The 14,658-nt window shown below is 48.2% G+C and overlaps 1 protein-coding gene across 7 annotated transcripts in view; it reads left to right on the forward strand.

Moving 5' to 3' along the window:
* Positions 1-14,658, forward strand: part of FOXN3 (forkhead box N3) — a 200,094-nt gene that overhangs the window by 69,721 nt on the left and 115,715 nt on the right. For 6 of the 7 annotated variants that reach the window (XM_064713824.1, XM_064713828.1, XM_064713827.1 and 3 more), the window contains one exon: positions 5,203-5,759. In XM_064713824.1, coding sequence (XP_064569894.1) covers positions 5,217-5,759 — 543 coding nt within the window. In that variant the 5' untranslated portion in view covers positions 5,203-5,216. Of the gene's footprint in view, positions 1-2,370; positions 2,595-5,202; positions 5,760-14,658 lie in introns of those variants that run through there. The other variant, XM_064713825.1, reaches the window with a different exon arrangement.

The raw sequence follows: 14,658 nt of genomic DNA on the forward strand, positions 1-14,658 counted from the left end.
AGTAGTGTTTGCATTGTTGCTGGTATTCTAGCGCTGTGCAAGTCACCAGCTTCACTTGCAGTGGAGCTCAAGGGTGAGTGGGAGCAGCGAGAGGCTGCCCCACGCTGCTGCCTCTGACGGGCACCTCGGCGGGAGCAGCGTCTGGCAGCCCTCCCACCCAGCCTGCCCCGGCTCTCCCAGCCTCCTCTGCCACCTGCTGCTGGCCCCTGTGCTGGATCATGCCGCCTTTGCTGTCCACACGGCACATGTCTCACAGGGCCCTTCAGTGCAATCTCTAGGGTGCACTCTGGGGAAATTCCTACCTACCGTGGAAAAAACAGAAAACTGAAACTGATCATATTCCACCAATATTCATGGGGAATTTGGCCACTAATTCTGAACAGAACTGAGTTGAATAGGATGCATACATAATGTATTCAGGGTATAATTTTCTTTCCATACTACCCTGCATCTCATGAGGCTTCCCCCTTCTCACTTCAGAAATACTTCTCATTAGCTGAATTCTTCTTGGTAGTCTTTCAAGACACTTGACTTTTGCAAGTGATAATAAATGCAATAAATCTCCTTGCTTGCCAATAAAGAGGCATGTTGATTCACTCAGAAAAATGTCTGAAGCATTTGGAGTAAGTTCAGGTGGGTGGAGTTATGACTTGATAATTTAGTTTGGGTTTGAAACCAAACAGCCATGAGATAAGAACGGTGTAAACTAATGGTCTTGCTGGCTCCTGGAGTGTTAGGGCTGTTGGAGTCACAGGGCAGGATTGCCAGTGGGTAATGATGATACTCTGCTGCCTGATAGGTATTCTTCCCATTCTGCAATTCAGCTGCTGGTGTGTCTTCTTGGAAATATGCAAGAATGTGAAATAGCAGTTCACTGGGTAGGGGAGGGAAAGCTACCGGCAAAAGAAGTCTTAGCTAGTTATGACAGGAATTTCTAGTTCCAGAGAATCAATGAAATGCTTCTTATCCCTGCACTTTGAGAATGAGGTGCTTGCCACTCTTATCTAAAACTGGGAATTTCGTGAGTGTTAAATAGATTAAAGGAGGTAACCCATCCATTGGGAAACAATGCAGAATTCCCTAAAGGTCTTGAGGCAGCTGTTCCAACTTTTCTAAATAAAACAGCTAAAATGTTTTCCTTCCTAGCTTAGTGACAATTTCTGTGTCCAGGGGGGACTGCACTGGGAAGGATACCTGTATTTCTGACTTAAGTTTATGTTGTGTATACATTTCTGCAGCAGGCATTTTCTATAGTGAAAGGAGAATTTATTTTATAGTATGCTAAATCTTCAAGCGTTGTTTACCCAGAGTGGAAAATGTTTGATTTTGGACCGGCTGTGAAACAGTTCCATGTACTTGTTTTGCTGGTAGACAGCCATACTTTAATTTTGTGCTGCAAATCACTGAAGCTACTTGAGATCTGGCATGTAATGTATGTACTGACTGTACGTTCAGCTAGTGCTGTCTAGACTGGACAACTTCTTTATTTTTAAATCAAGTTAGTTCCCTTCAATTAATTCAACTGATGGCAGGAGTTTTTTACTCAAGTTAATACTAGTTATGTCAGGGTATGATAGCAAAGGAGAAAATGCACCATATTTCCTAATCGAGTCAAGCCTTCCTTTAAAGCAAATTTCCTTCAGGAAATATCCCCCCCCCATTCCGCCGGCAGTAACTGCAGATTCCTGCAGCACGGTTCTGTACGGTGCACCGCACTGCCCGGCAGTGGCCGGAGCCAGCAGCAGAGCGGCCGGGCGGGATGCGCACCCCGCAGGGCCCGGCTCTGGCTCGCACAGCGGGGCAGGTGCCTGGCTCCGGCCGGGCTCGTGTGCGCCGCCGGGCCGCAGCTTCGGCCGTTCGGCAGGAATTGCCTGCCCACCGGGAGGGTGTTCAGAGATGCCTCCCCCGCTCCTCTTGCGGGAGAGGCAGAAGCAGGGCTCCGCTATGCTAAGCCGTGGGCTCCTGGGGCTCGTCGGTGCCTCCGGTGTACACCGCATTTCAGCCGGGGTCGGCCTGGCCGGGCGGGGGGAAAGGAGACTCGCACAAGTGGGAGCGCCGCGGCTGCCGGTTCTCGGCGCACCGGGACTCCAGAGCGCCTCCCGCCCGACCTCGGACACCCGCCCGCCGCCGGCCAGCGCCGCCGGCCCGGCACGACCCGGACGCCGGGCGGGGGCCGGGGTGGGCGAGCGGCCTGAGGGGGGCACGGCCGGGTCCCCGCCGCCGGCCGGCAGCAACCGCCACCCTCCCCCACCGCCGGCGGCCCTCCCTTCCGCGGCTTCTCCCGTCGCGGCTGGCCCAGCCCACGTTTTCCCTCTCTCCCCTCCCTCCGTGGTCATGTGTCGCCTTTTTTGTTTGCAGTGGAAACAATTTCTCGCTCTCGGGCTCGCACCGAGGCGGACCGCTGCCCGTCGGGAGCGCGGGGCGGGCGCGGGGCAGTCGGGCCCCATGCAGGCGGCGGAGCCCCGTGCGCCGGGACCCCCGCGGCACCCCCGGGGCTCGGGCTGAGGCGGGGGCGCGCCATGCCCGGCTCCGTCAGATGAAACTTTGTGCCACTGCCATGAAGGGACCGCGGTGAAACCGCCGCCCCCCGCCAGGTAAGTTGCCGCTGCTGTTGTTGTTGTTGTTGTTGGCGGGGGTTGCGCGGGGCGGTGCGGGCCGGCCGCGGACAGCGGCGCGGTGCAGTCCCGCCCGGCTCGGCCCGGCCCCGCGCCACAACTTGGTCGGGAGTTGGTGCGCGGCCCGGCGTGCGCGCCGCCGTGACCCCGCCGAGCCCGGCCGTGCCCGCGCCGCGGGGCCGCGCCCGGCCCGAGCTCGTCCCGCCGGGGGTCCCGGCGGCGCCCGGGCCGGGACCTCGGGGCACGCGCGCGCACGTGCGGCGGGGCCGCGCGGGCCGGTGACACCTGGCCGGCATTGGCGGGGTGCGCGGTGCGCGCCGCCCGGCCGGAGCAGCCCCGGTCGCCTGGCAACGCCATTGATTGGCTGCGGCCGCGGCCAATGGGCGGCCGCCCCCCCTCGCGGCGGGCGCGGTGGGAGCGCGGGCGGGGGGCCCGCCCCGGTGCGCCCCCCTCCGGCCGCGGCGCGCGCGCGCGTGCGGGGCGCGTCCGCCGGAGCCGCCGCGGGTTAAACGCGTTCGGCCGCCTGAAACGGGGGCTCGCCGTGACCGCCGCTCTTTTGTCTGCCGGTGGGGCGCCGCTGCAGCTGCCACGGGCCTCGCTGGCAGGCCCCCCCCCGTACCCCACCCCCCGTTGTGGCCCCAGTCGGGCCCCGCCGCTGCGGGGGCTGCCCCGGGCACCCCGCCTGCTCGCCCTCGGCGGCCCCGCTGCGAGCCGCTCTTGGGCCGGGCGCCGCCGGACTTCCCTGCCGGCTCTCCGTGACGGCCCGAGGGGGCTCCGCGGGGCCGCGGCCGCCCGGTCACCCCCGCTGCCTGGAGCGGGGAGAGAGAGAGACGGGGAAAAAATCATGAAGTGATACGGCCCTTTGGGAGGATACTGGCAAATAAGGAAATTAAACAGAAAGAGAGCAGCGTGTTGTCATAGCAACAGTGCAATTAAATTACTTTACTGTCAGCCATCATATAATTTTCCTGTTTAGAAGCTCATGGGACGGAACTTCCATTTGGAGTCAAAGTTAAGCGGGCGGCTTAGGTAGGCAATGCCCGTGCCCCTGGACGCTGGCGATTCCCTTGTTTACCTCTGGTTGCGCTGGATGCAGATTTGAAAACTAGGAAGTGGGGCCGAGGCAAGTTCGGCCTCCTGGTGTTTACATCTGCATCGGTATTTTTTCCTTTTCCGCATACTTACTCATGTAAAACTGCACATTTTCACTGAAGATGTTGAGTGTATTGATGTGCTTCCCTGCAGAAAAGTTCTGTGTGTTTCATTTTTAATAATTATCTGCTTTGGATAACTTCATTATAGAAAGACACAAAGAACTTCAAAGTTTTCGGTTCTGCCCATTTATGACAGCTAAATTAAAGTCCATTATTTCTCTTTCCCATAATGGCTGCGTTGCTCTATTTGTCCCTGCAGACAGCCAGTTCATTCTGTTGTTACCTGTAGCTTTTTTTAGCTTTCATTTACGGTATTGACTCCGTGACTGCATGGCTTCAGGTAACTGCTGGGGTTATGTTTTAGGTACAGGGAATCATTTTGTTCTTGTTCAGTGTTTGTGCAGAACGTTTTGTCCATTTAAATTCTGTTTTTAACTCTGTCCAGTTTTTGTTCCACTTCTGTTCACATTTCCAAGAGCTAATTCCTGGCAGTTTGACTGTTTGTAGAAGCTAAGGGAGCCTGTCTCCTGCTTCTGAAGTAGAATGGTTGGGCTTGTCTGCTTCTCTGGAATTGGGCAAGGGCCCAGCTTTGCTTTGCATGGGAAGTGCTCGGGACATTCCAAGTATTGGTGTCACAGGTGTCCCCCCAGGGCCTGCTGGTGCAGCACCCTCAGCAGCCCACCCCGCCTCTCACAGGCCACTGCTGAGCATCACGGAGATCTTTCTGACTCTTGTTTTTTCTGTTGTGTTTGAAATAGGTTCAGCTTATGTTAAAATCTTCTCTGTTTACATACATTTTTAAAGTGCTCTATTGCTCTGGCACTTGCTTCCCCATTTTTTGGCCCTGGGCCCAAAAATAACCGGGTGTTGCTTTCCCTCCTACTTTGTCCTGACCTTGCTGGTTTTTAAGTTACACTCTCATTTCTGAGTTTTGGTGCAGCCAAGTCAGTATGGATGTTTGTCTACCTATGCCTTTAGCCAGCGTGATTTTAATCATGATGCTGTTGTATTGTCTTCAAATGTGAAACAGCTGAAATTAATCTGAAGCAACTGGCCATAAGTCACTCTTATTATTTTTTAATTCACATCCTTATTAAAGTGATACAATTGGGATATTCAATGGTTTGAAAACACCGCTTCCTCTTTAAAGAGACATGGTTTGGAATTTTCTCTGTGGGGCTTCATGTGCATGCAGAACTGAGGTGTATCTGGATCATCATCTCATAACATCAACTGAAAATTCTTCCCTGTGCGGACTTTCGATCATTTTATTCAACACTTGTGGATGAGTGTTATGGGAAACTGTCACGTTTAATACAGATGGCAAAAGGCCAAGTGACCAGTTAGGGAAAAGCTGTCAAATTGTTACACAGGAACTTTTTATGAGCTAACTTTTCTCTCTTTCTCCTTTTTCTTTGGATTCACTCTCCCAGGAGCTGCTGTCTAAATGGGTCCAGTCATGCCTCCCAGTAAGAAGCCAGAGGGCTCAGGAATTAGTGTTCCCAGTGGATTGAGCCAGCGTTATCAAGACAGTGATTTATCAAAGGCACTTCATGATGACGAGGACCTAGATTTCTCTTTGCCTACCATCAGATTAGATAAAGGGGCCATGGAAGATGAAGAACTAACTAATTTGAACTGGTTACATGAGAGCAAGAACTTGCTGAAAAGCTTTGGGGACTCGGTGTTAAGGAGTGTTAGCCCTGTCCAGGACATCGGTGATGACACGCCGCCGTCTCCTGCCCACTCTGACATGCCCTACGATGCCAAGCAGAACCCCAACTGCAAACCTCCCTATTCCTTTAGCTGCCTCATATTTATGGCCATTGAGGATTCGCCAACCAAAAGACTGCCTGTAAAGGATATATACAACTGGATTTTGGAACACTTTCCATATTTTGCAAATGCACCCACTGGATGGAAAAATTCTGTGCGACATAATCTGTCCTTGAATAAGTGTTTTAAGAAAGTGGACAAAGACCGAAGTCAGGTGAGTTTGGAACTATGGGAATCTCTCTGGCTCTGAAAATATTCACCTGCTAATCCCCCAGTGTGTCCTTAACAACGGAGTATAGAATGTGCAACCCTGTGCCTGGTAATGTAGTTGATTAAGTTCAGAGGGCCAGCATTTCTTTTGCATTGCTCATTCGGATTTTATTAAATTCATTGTCTAGACATCTGTAAGGAAGTGTTCAGTGTGTGTGTGTGTTTTTCCCCCCAGCTGGTGTCTTCATGCATAGTGGTTAAATATTGTTTTTAGTTATCATGCTGTGGTAATGGTTTCCAGCTATACTAGATGAATGTAATCATGTTATAAATAGGCTGCTTGCTGTTCTTGGCTTATACAAATGTATAGTGAAAGGGTATGCCTTATGTAAGAGTCTATTGCTATTGCCCTGGTCTGTGTTGTAATCCAAAAAAACATTTCTTTCTTTTATACGAGGAGTGTAATGGTGATGAAGCTTTGTTCCATTTCAGGAGAGTTTTAGAGAAACTCTTCAAAGAGCAGAGGCAGGTCTGGCATCAGAGGTGAAGCATTCACCAAAATCCCTTGGTGTTCTTTGGGCTCATGTAAGTTCTGCAGCTGGTGCAGAGCAGAATGTGCCCTGGGAGCACATCTTTGCCTTTGGATCTCGGTTGTTGTCTCCCGCTTCACTGCTGATTCCCCGTCAGTATCTGCAGGAAGAGGCTGTGTGCAAGGGAGTGGGAAAGTGAGCAGAGAGGTGTGGGCCGTCCCTTGCGTAGCCTTCTACTCTGTCAGTCTGCCTGGGAGCAGGAATCAGTTTCCACAGGGGACCTTCTCAAGAAGCAGTGGACTGGATGAATCTTTGGCAAAGTATGAGTATACTGATAAAAATACCGGCTTGCAGATTAATTTCAGAGGCCTTCTCACAGGTTAGGGAAATAAATGGCAGGTAAAATCACATAACTCATGGTCTGTCTCTAAAATTGGCTGAAGATCAGAAAGTGAACGCTTCACCCTGGCAGAAACAATAGATGCACTCAGCTTTTGTATTTCAGTGAGTTAAATGCTGTGATTGTCTTGTAACTTGTTACCCTGAAACTCGACTTCTCTTGGTGGTGCTGTTCTCCCTATTTTGTGTGCAATTTAACTTGAAAAGGTCTGGAATAGAAGCTCAAGTAACTCTAGAGGAAGAGTCATGCACTATCCCAAACTAGCAACTTTTCATTTTAGATGAGTTAACTTTCTTTTCTACAGAGCTTTCATTTTTAAAGGATTGACATGTCTATCTTTTTTTTCTTTCTTTTTAAAAAGTATTGTTACCTAGAATCCACTGTCCCCATATTACTGATCACACATTGTATATTTGTATTCTTTATCAATTAACTGGTGTGAAAGCTCGTGTGTGAGATAAAAAAAAATCTGTTCCTGAACTGGACCTTTTTTTTTGTAAGCCAAAGTCTTAAATTCTGGTTGGGAAGTGAGACTGTAATAACAATGCCACAACAGACTTTTACAGCCCTGTTCCAGACTGTATGAAATCTTCATACAGTGCATTTAAAAAACCACCAAATTAAGGTAACTGGCAAGGCATGTGTTTAACTCAGCCATTTGTGTTTTGTTCTGACCCTCTTCCTCTGTTTACAAGTTGACTATTTAGATTTCAGCTTCCTTCCTATGAGGAACTTGTCTTCATGTCTATCTGTCAAATATCCGGCCATCCGCTGAGCTCATCTGAACAATACCTCGCTGCACTGCTGCCCTGTGGGGACGTGCTGCAGCACAATGCATGACTGGTCACCTGCCTCTCAAATTCCTCATTACAGCCATGCTTACCGTGCCAGACAGCAAGGTGGGGTGGGAGACCTTGCCTGTATGAATCACAAGGTGGAGTTTTATTGATTCCAGGAAAATCACAGGTTTTGAGAAAGAATTTTTTCTACTTCCTGAAGATGCTGATAACTGCAGGTAGCCAGCTTTGAGGTGAATGAAAAGGGAATCTCAAACGTAAAATGCACCACAGCAGATCATTCAAGTCTCCTGCTGAGTTTTTCTTGGTGTCCTGGCCAAGGGATGTGGCAGACAGAGTCCTGAGTGCAGAATTGGCCCTGGGTCAGAGTTGCTGAATCAGGTGCTTGACAGCTAATTGCGGACTTGGAAAGCAGTAAATGTCAACTGATGGCTTTGAAAATTCCTTCGTGTGTGTGCACACACACTTGGGCTTGGTTTGGTACCCTGCAGCAAATATCTCTGCTGTTCAGAAGGAAAGTGTCCATCTAAAGGGTTCTCTGGTTTTGGTGTGGGGCTTGGGGCAGGGGAAAGGGGGGCTTTCATCTGTAAGGAATCATTTTATGCTACTTCTTGCAGACAGCTTTTGCAAATTGCATGGTTGGGGTCTGCCTGTTTTACTGGTTTTACATGGAAAAAAGCAATATTTAGCAAATGGCATGTTAGGAAATGTTAACAAGATGGGCTCTGAATCATATACAGTATGGGGAAAAGGAGTTAGTGCTGGAATTGCAGGCATTTGCTGGTTGATGTGCGTTGACACATTGTGAAAAGCTAGAAGCTTTTCCTCTCATAGTTGTGCTTTCCAGTGTTTGTTTATGTAGCCTTTCAGTAATCATTTTTCTAAAAAAAGTTCTGCTGAACACTTAATTCTTTTTTGAACTCCCTCTGCATAGTAGTTTTCTCAGTCTTGAGTTTCACTAGTTTATATTCATGGGGCTAAATATGAATCTAGTAGTCTGCAGCTTTTTCTGCCTGAATGTGAATGCTTGAATTTCCTGATGTGAGATCATTGTAATGGAGAGGGAAAAAAAAGGACAGGATTGATCACTTTTTTTTGACTTGCCCTGTTCGGGTGCTTTTAGGTCGGGTGTGGAATGTGGAAGAGAGGATTTGTTTTTACATTGCTGCTATTCCACATCAGCTGCAGTGCCATCAGGCTTACCTGGTAAACCAAAAGCCTGCCTGTTCATGGGACTGCAATGAGGCTGATCTGGATTGAGGCAGAGAGCTGGGCTGAAGAAGGGAAAATGCTGAGCCCTTGATTGTACAAACCTCTTTGCATTGAGCTCAGCAGTTTAATACTAGTTGGCCAGAGTATGAAGTTAGCACATGATGGGGAGTTGATGTGGAGTTCCCTGGCTTTGTTTATACTGCCAGACCTGTGAATTCGCTTGTTCAGATTAATCCTGTTGTGAACGTACAGATCGAAATGTCCTGTAGTCTGTGTCCCACTTAGTAGAGCCCGTTAGTCCATGACTTCCCAACCATCTGGTCCTTGGCTATAGAGAGGAATTTTTCTTGTATATGTGTCTCCATGGCAACGAGTTTGCAGTTGATATGGAAAGTAAGCAGTTGCCCTAGCAACGGAGTTACTGATGTGGCAGCTTCTCTGCTTGCAGGGAAAGGGCTAAGCTAGTTCAGCCCCATTATGTAGGTTTGCTGTGATTATAGCTATGCCCACTAGTGCTGCTCGAGCTAAGGGGAGGCTGAAAAATTTTGTTACAAGCCCTATTTCTGCCTCCCTTGAAAATCTGATTTATTCATACAGGGATTCCTGCTTTGAACAAAGGCTGGTAGGATTGTCTTTCCAGGGTGTGTGATGTGTGTGTGCCTTTTATGAATTCTAACTTCCTCAGTCATCGTTATCAGATGAGGGGAAATGATGTCTGACCTCGCTGGTTTCGCTGCAGTATTTTTGTCTCAGTGAACAGCCCACGGTTATAAAGGTTGGAGCTTTTGTCCCCATGTTTCTCTCTGCTATTCTGCTGGTTTTTCCCTGGTCTCTGCTTCTTTGGGCAACAATCCTATCCTCTTTGTGTCTGCTCTGCATTGTCTGAGATAGGGAAGCACACACATGCTGTGTGCATGCTGAAGAAATTCAAGTATCTGAAAGGTTTATTTGGCACTTATGCTGAGGGATGTCTTAATAAAAATGTAATGAGGGTAAAGGATATGTTTATGGGGATGGGAGAAGAAAATTCTCCTGGCTTGATGTGGAAGTTATTCTTAGAAGTATGTGGTCCATAACTGGGTCATGGAGATCCAGCCAGGCTCCTCCTCCGTCTGGAGCAGGCTCTGGGATCTGAGGGCTCCTGAGTGGTCCTTGAGCTTTGCAAGAGCTGATGGCCAACCTGTCCCTGTCTGGTGCACTGTCTCTCATAAGTGCTCTGCCAGGGCATCTTGACAGGGGCCATGGGAAACCCTTTGGGCACAGGAGACTTTTCAGGAGTGCTTCCTGCAAATGTCTTTCCTCTGATGTGATGTGTCTGGGCTTTTGACAGTTAAAATCCTGTGCAAAGATCAGTGCTAGCTGGAGTGAGAGGAAAAGGACTCTGCTTGTTCTTTGTTAGAATCTCTGATCCAATCTGCACATGCACAAAGGTGAGGGAGACAGGACCCTGTCCTCCCTTTTTTAATGTCGTCGAGGTTTCCTGAGAAAGTTCAGTTTCACACTGGGGATAGGAAATAATCTCCTCTGTTTTTAATGTTATCACCTAGACTGATCCAAATAACAGATTTGTCAGAATTTCACTGCATTTATAACATCTGGGGAAGCTAAAGTAAAAAATACCAAAAATCAAACCCAACAAAACAACCCCTTAGATTCATGTTAAAGGCTTTATGTGACATGGACTCCATTAAAAAATTAATTTCCTAAATAAACTGGTGCAACTGTTAATTTAATTATTAAAAGGATGTTTTGTGGTTTTAAACTGGAATTTGTCTAGTTTAACTTGAAATGCATTTTCTTAACTTTTGTCTGTCCTATGAAAAAGCTCTCTAATATCAGAAATTTTCTCCTCAAATTTATGTGCAGAGAAACAAAGGTCATCTCTTTCTGGAAAAATCATAAAAATCCCTAGAACCATACTGTAAATGGAGTTGCAAGATATTAGACAATTTATGGAGAACTTTTCTTGAACCCTTTTGGTTTTATTTTTGAATTGCAAACCCGAGAATTATACAGAATATTTAAATAATAGATTTCCTAAAGCTGTGCATGGAAGTAACACTCTTCATTTCACTGGCTTCCAGCTGCTTGACTTAACATCAGAGCTCTTTCCACAGGAATCTGCCGGAATTAACTGTTTTAGAGCTGTACAAAGCACAAGCAGTTATTGTCAAGTAATGACAGGAGAGCTGGCAATATCCAGGGAATCCTCTGAACCTTCTATTGAGGTGTTTGTGTTATCTTGCTCTCAGTTAGGAGAGCCTGCAGGCAGGGGCCCTGCTGTGTAACTGAGGTGTTGGCTGCACAGTGACAGGCCATTGACCCACCAGAGGGATTGGCCACTTCGGTTAAATAAACTGGAGTAAGGGGCCCCTTCTGTGCCCCTCACCCACAGCAAAGATGATGCAGAGTGTGTTGAGCAGCACTGAAAGAGTGTAGAAAATCGGGAGCGAGCTGCTCCTTACCCATTGGGCTTGGGCTGTGGTGAGGTTGGTGAGGCCATTTCCCAGCTTGTTTGCACTCCCTCACTTTGACTGTTTGCTCCTGGCGCGTGAACTTTTGTGTTTCTCTGACACACAACTGATCTGGCTGGATTTGTGTTTCACTCTTCTTTTAAGTCCTGTGTTGCTTTTCAGCTTAAGTCCCCAATTCAGGTTACAGTGCAGTCGAGGTGACAGTTGTGCTGACATGACAAAGGGAATAGAGGAGGCTGGGCATTGCCAGTTGGGATTGCTGAGACAAACCATTCCTTACAGAAGGGCTGGCAGCTGCATGCTGCTTGGTGGGGTAATGGATGTAGTCCCTGCCCCAAGGTAAAGGTAAAACATGCACAGAAGTTTAAATGCAATCGTACACTTTCTTCTGCTGGAGGTGTTTGTTTTGGTTTCTTCTCAAGAGCAGGACTGTGCTGTTTGCTGTTCAAGTGGCCTGGGTTAGTGACTCTTCTTGGTGTTTTACAGCAGATTTGAAGTGTTCAGAGTCTGGGCTGCTGTTCTCATGCAGGAACCCTGCTGAACCTGACTGCCTGTTCCCTTTCCTGGGAGGTGAAGGTGATCTGGGGCTGTATTGCAAGCCCCTCTTCAGCTCAGACTTGGCACATCTATCACTGTGTAATGAGCAGGCTGAAGACTCCTTGTATGATTTTTGTTTAGGTTATTTTTCATTGGGCTAGTTTATCTGGATTAATTTTCAGCTCCCTGTTTAGTTCATGGTTACTGTGGTCAGACGAGCACCAGTGTCAGCACAGGCCGTAGGCTCAGCTCTGTTTAATCTGGCATGAAGCTGTGCCTGTGGCTTCCAGCCAGCTCAGAGCTGACCTGGTGACAGCAGGAGAAGGTGGGGAAGGGAAGGGGTGAAGGATGCTCTCCCATTTGGGAGCACAGGCTGCACTTAAACCTCTGGGGCTGCTTGTATGTTCAGTCAGATACACGCTTGGTGCTGGATTGGGTCCGTAAGACACGGGTGAAACAGTCAAACAAAAACTGCACCAGGATGTGTGCATGTGTGTGTTTTTTCAAGATTTGTTTCTGTTGCCCAAGGTTCTTCATTTTGGCAGTAGAGGTGGCTCTGTGTGGACCTGTGCTGTGCATCCTCTGAAAAGCTGTTATGGAAGAGGAAAGGATGTCTATAAAATCAATTGTCAGGCTTTTCCCATGCTGCTGTCATTATGTTCTCATCACCTCCTGTGTTTCTTTCCAATTGTCAGAGAGATAATGAAGTGCCCTTGTCACTGCCAGCAAAGGAAGCACAGAGCTTGGAGCTTTACCCTGGTTTGAGCACAGGAGGCCTCGCTGATGATGGGCTGAGGGATGTGGGCACACAGGAGCACTTTGACGTGTCCATTAGTGGCAAGGCATGCCCCCGAGCACCACGCCCACGATGGTGGCTGTACTAACCCCAGCTGGACTGAGCATCAGAGATGAGCTGGGCTTGCTGGTGTGGCTGAGTGTATGCACTTCTGTCTTACACTTCAGTTCTTCAGCAAAACATCAAAGGATCCATCTTAATTACTAAATAAGTGTCCCTTAGACTTCCTCCTTCCTTTTCTAAAAGAGAAGTGAAGTATTTTACATTGTCTGAAAGTGTCCAGCAAATTGTGCTGTGTGGCTCCTTTTCCTTGGTGAAGACTTTGAAAAAAAACATTTGAAAGTCTTAGTCATAACAGTTGAAGCAGTTGAAAATAATTGAGGAGTTGAGGATACTGTTCAGGCAGCCTGAAGCAGCCTTTGAGTTGGTGGAGAAGCCACCTTTCTTTGCTCTGGATTCAGGCAGCTACTGTGTCCCCACTGAACCTTAATTCAGTCCTGCAGCATGATGATATTTCTGGTGGAGTCATTCACACGACTGGCCTGGCAGGGTCTGGGCAGCAGTCTGAGAGTTGCTTATACCTGCTCCTTCTGTGTTATTTTCAGCTAACTGCTGTATCTTCATAAGTCTAGTTAATACAAATGAATGGTATAGAATAACAAAAGCCAAAAACCTTATGAGGAAGGGGCTGTGTGTGAGTGTTTTTAATTTGGCTGCTTGTCATTTGTATGTTGAGCAGTGGTGGGTTAATATAAAAGTTAGTTGACTTGTGTCATTGCAAGACTGGGCTGACCTGCTAGATGAGGTCACGGTGCAAGCACTGCATGGAGCTATAACAAAGCTCATGAAGCTGAAAAAGTCCAAGTGCAAGGTGCTCCATCTGGGTAGGGGCAATCCCAGTTATGAGCACAGACTGGGAGATGAGGTCATTGGGAGCAGCCCTGTGGAGAAGGACGTGGAGGTTCTCATGGCTGAAGAGCTGGACGTGCACCAGCAATGAGCACTTGCAGGCCAGACAGCCAACTCTCTGCTGGGCTGCATCCAAAGCAGCGAGGGCAGCAGGGCAAGGAGGGAATTCTGCCCCTCTCCTCTGCTTTTGTGGGACCCCACCTGCAGTGCTGCATCCAGCTCTGGGGCCCCCTGCATAGGAAGGACATGAACCTGTTGAGGAGGGCCAGAGATGATCAGAGGGCAGAAGCATGTCCCGTGAAGACTGGCTGAGAGAGCTGGGGTTGTTCAGCCTGGAGAAGGCTACAGGAAGATCTCACTGCAGCCTTCCATTACTTAAAGGGGACTTAAAAAAAAGAGGGAGAGGGATTTTTATACAGGCAGAGAGTGACAAGACAAGGGGAACAGTTTTAAATGAGGAGAAGAGATTTAGATGAGATATTTGGAAGAAATTCTTTGCTGTGAGGATGGTGAGGCACTGGTGCAGGTTGCCCAGAGTAGCTGTGGGGTACCAACATCCCTGGAAGGGTTCAAGGCCAGGCTGGATGCAGCTGGAGGCAGCCTGGTCTGGTGGATGGCATTGCTGCACATGGTGGCTGAGTTGGAACTAGATGGTCTTTGAGGTCTCTTCCAAACCTAACTCTTCTATGATTCAATTCAGTTACTCTTGTGAACACAGATTTGTTTAAGCAAAGGCCCCATGTGGCTGCCTCTGGTTAAGTTTTGCTTAGGAAGCATCTAGGGAAAGATGTGGCCCATGCTTATATGTATTTTTAAGCTAATAAAGCTTTTTATCTCTAAGTAATTTGCTTTTATCTTTTGATACGTAGTCTGATGTTTTTAATCAGTGCAAGTCTGGTAGAGGTCTTCTGGGTAGAGGAAGATACTGAGGAAAGTTCTTTTTTGTGAGATATATAACAATCTTGCTGGTTTTGTGATACTTTTAGTTTGTTGGTATTTAAGGAGTTTAGAAACAATGAGATTTTACTTTCTTTAGTGGCAACAACTGGCATGTTATGATTCAGTAGTTAAATTTTTATCTCAAGGAAAAAGCTATTTAGCTTCCTAACATCTGTCATTCAGTCTAACTCCCAGTTAAAGTCCCTTCCCCAACCATTCCTCACCTCCAGTATCTCAGAGCTGGCTTAAAGCAGGATACCCTCTCAGCTCCAGAGATGAGAAATTATTATGGGTGGGCTGGGGAAGAGA

This window comes from Zonotrichia leucophrys, chromosome 5, assembly GCF_028769735.1.
Source record: "Zonotrichia leucophrys gambelii isolate GWCS_2022_RI chromosome 5, RI_Zleu_2.0, whole genome shotgun sequence".
Lineage (NCBI taxonomy): Eukaryota > Metazoa > Chordata > Aves > Passeriformes > Passerellidae > Zonotrichia > Zonotrichia leucophrys.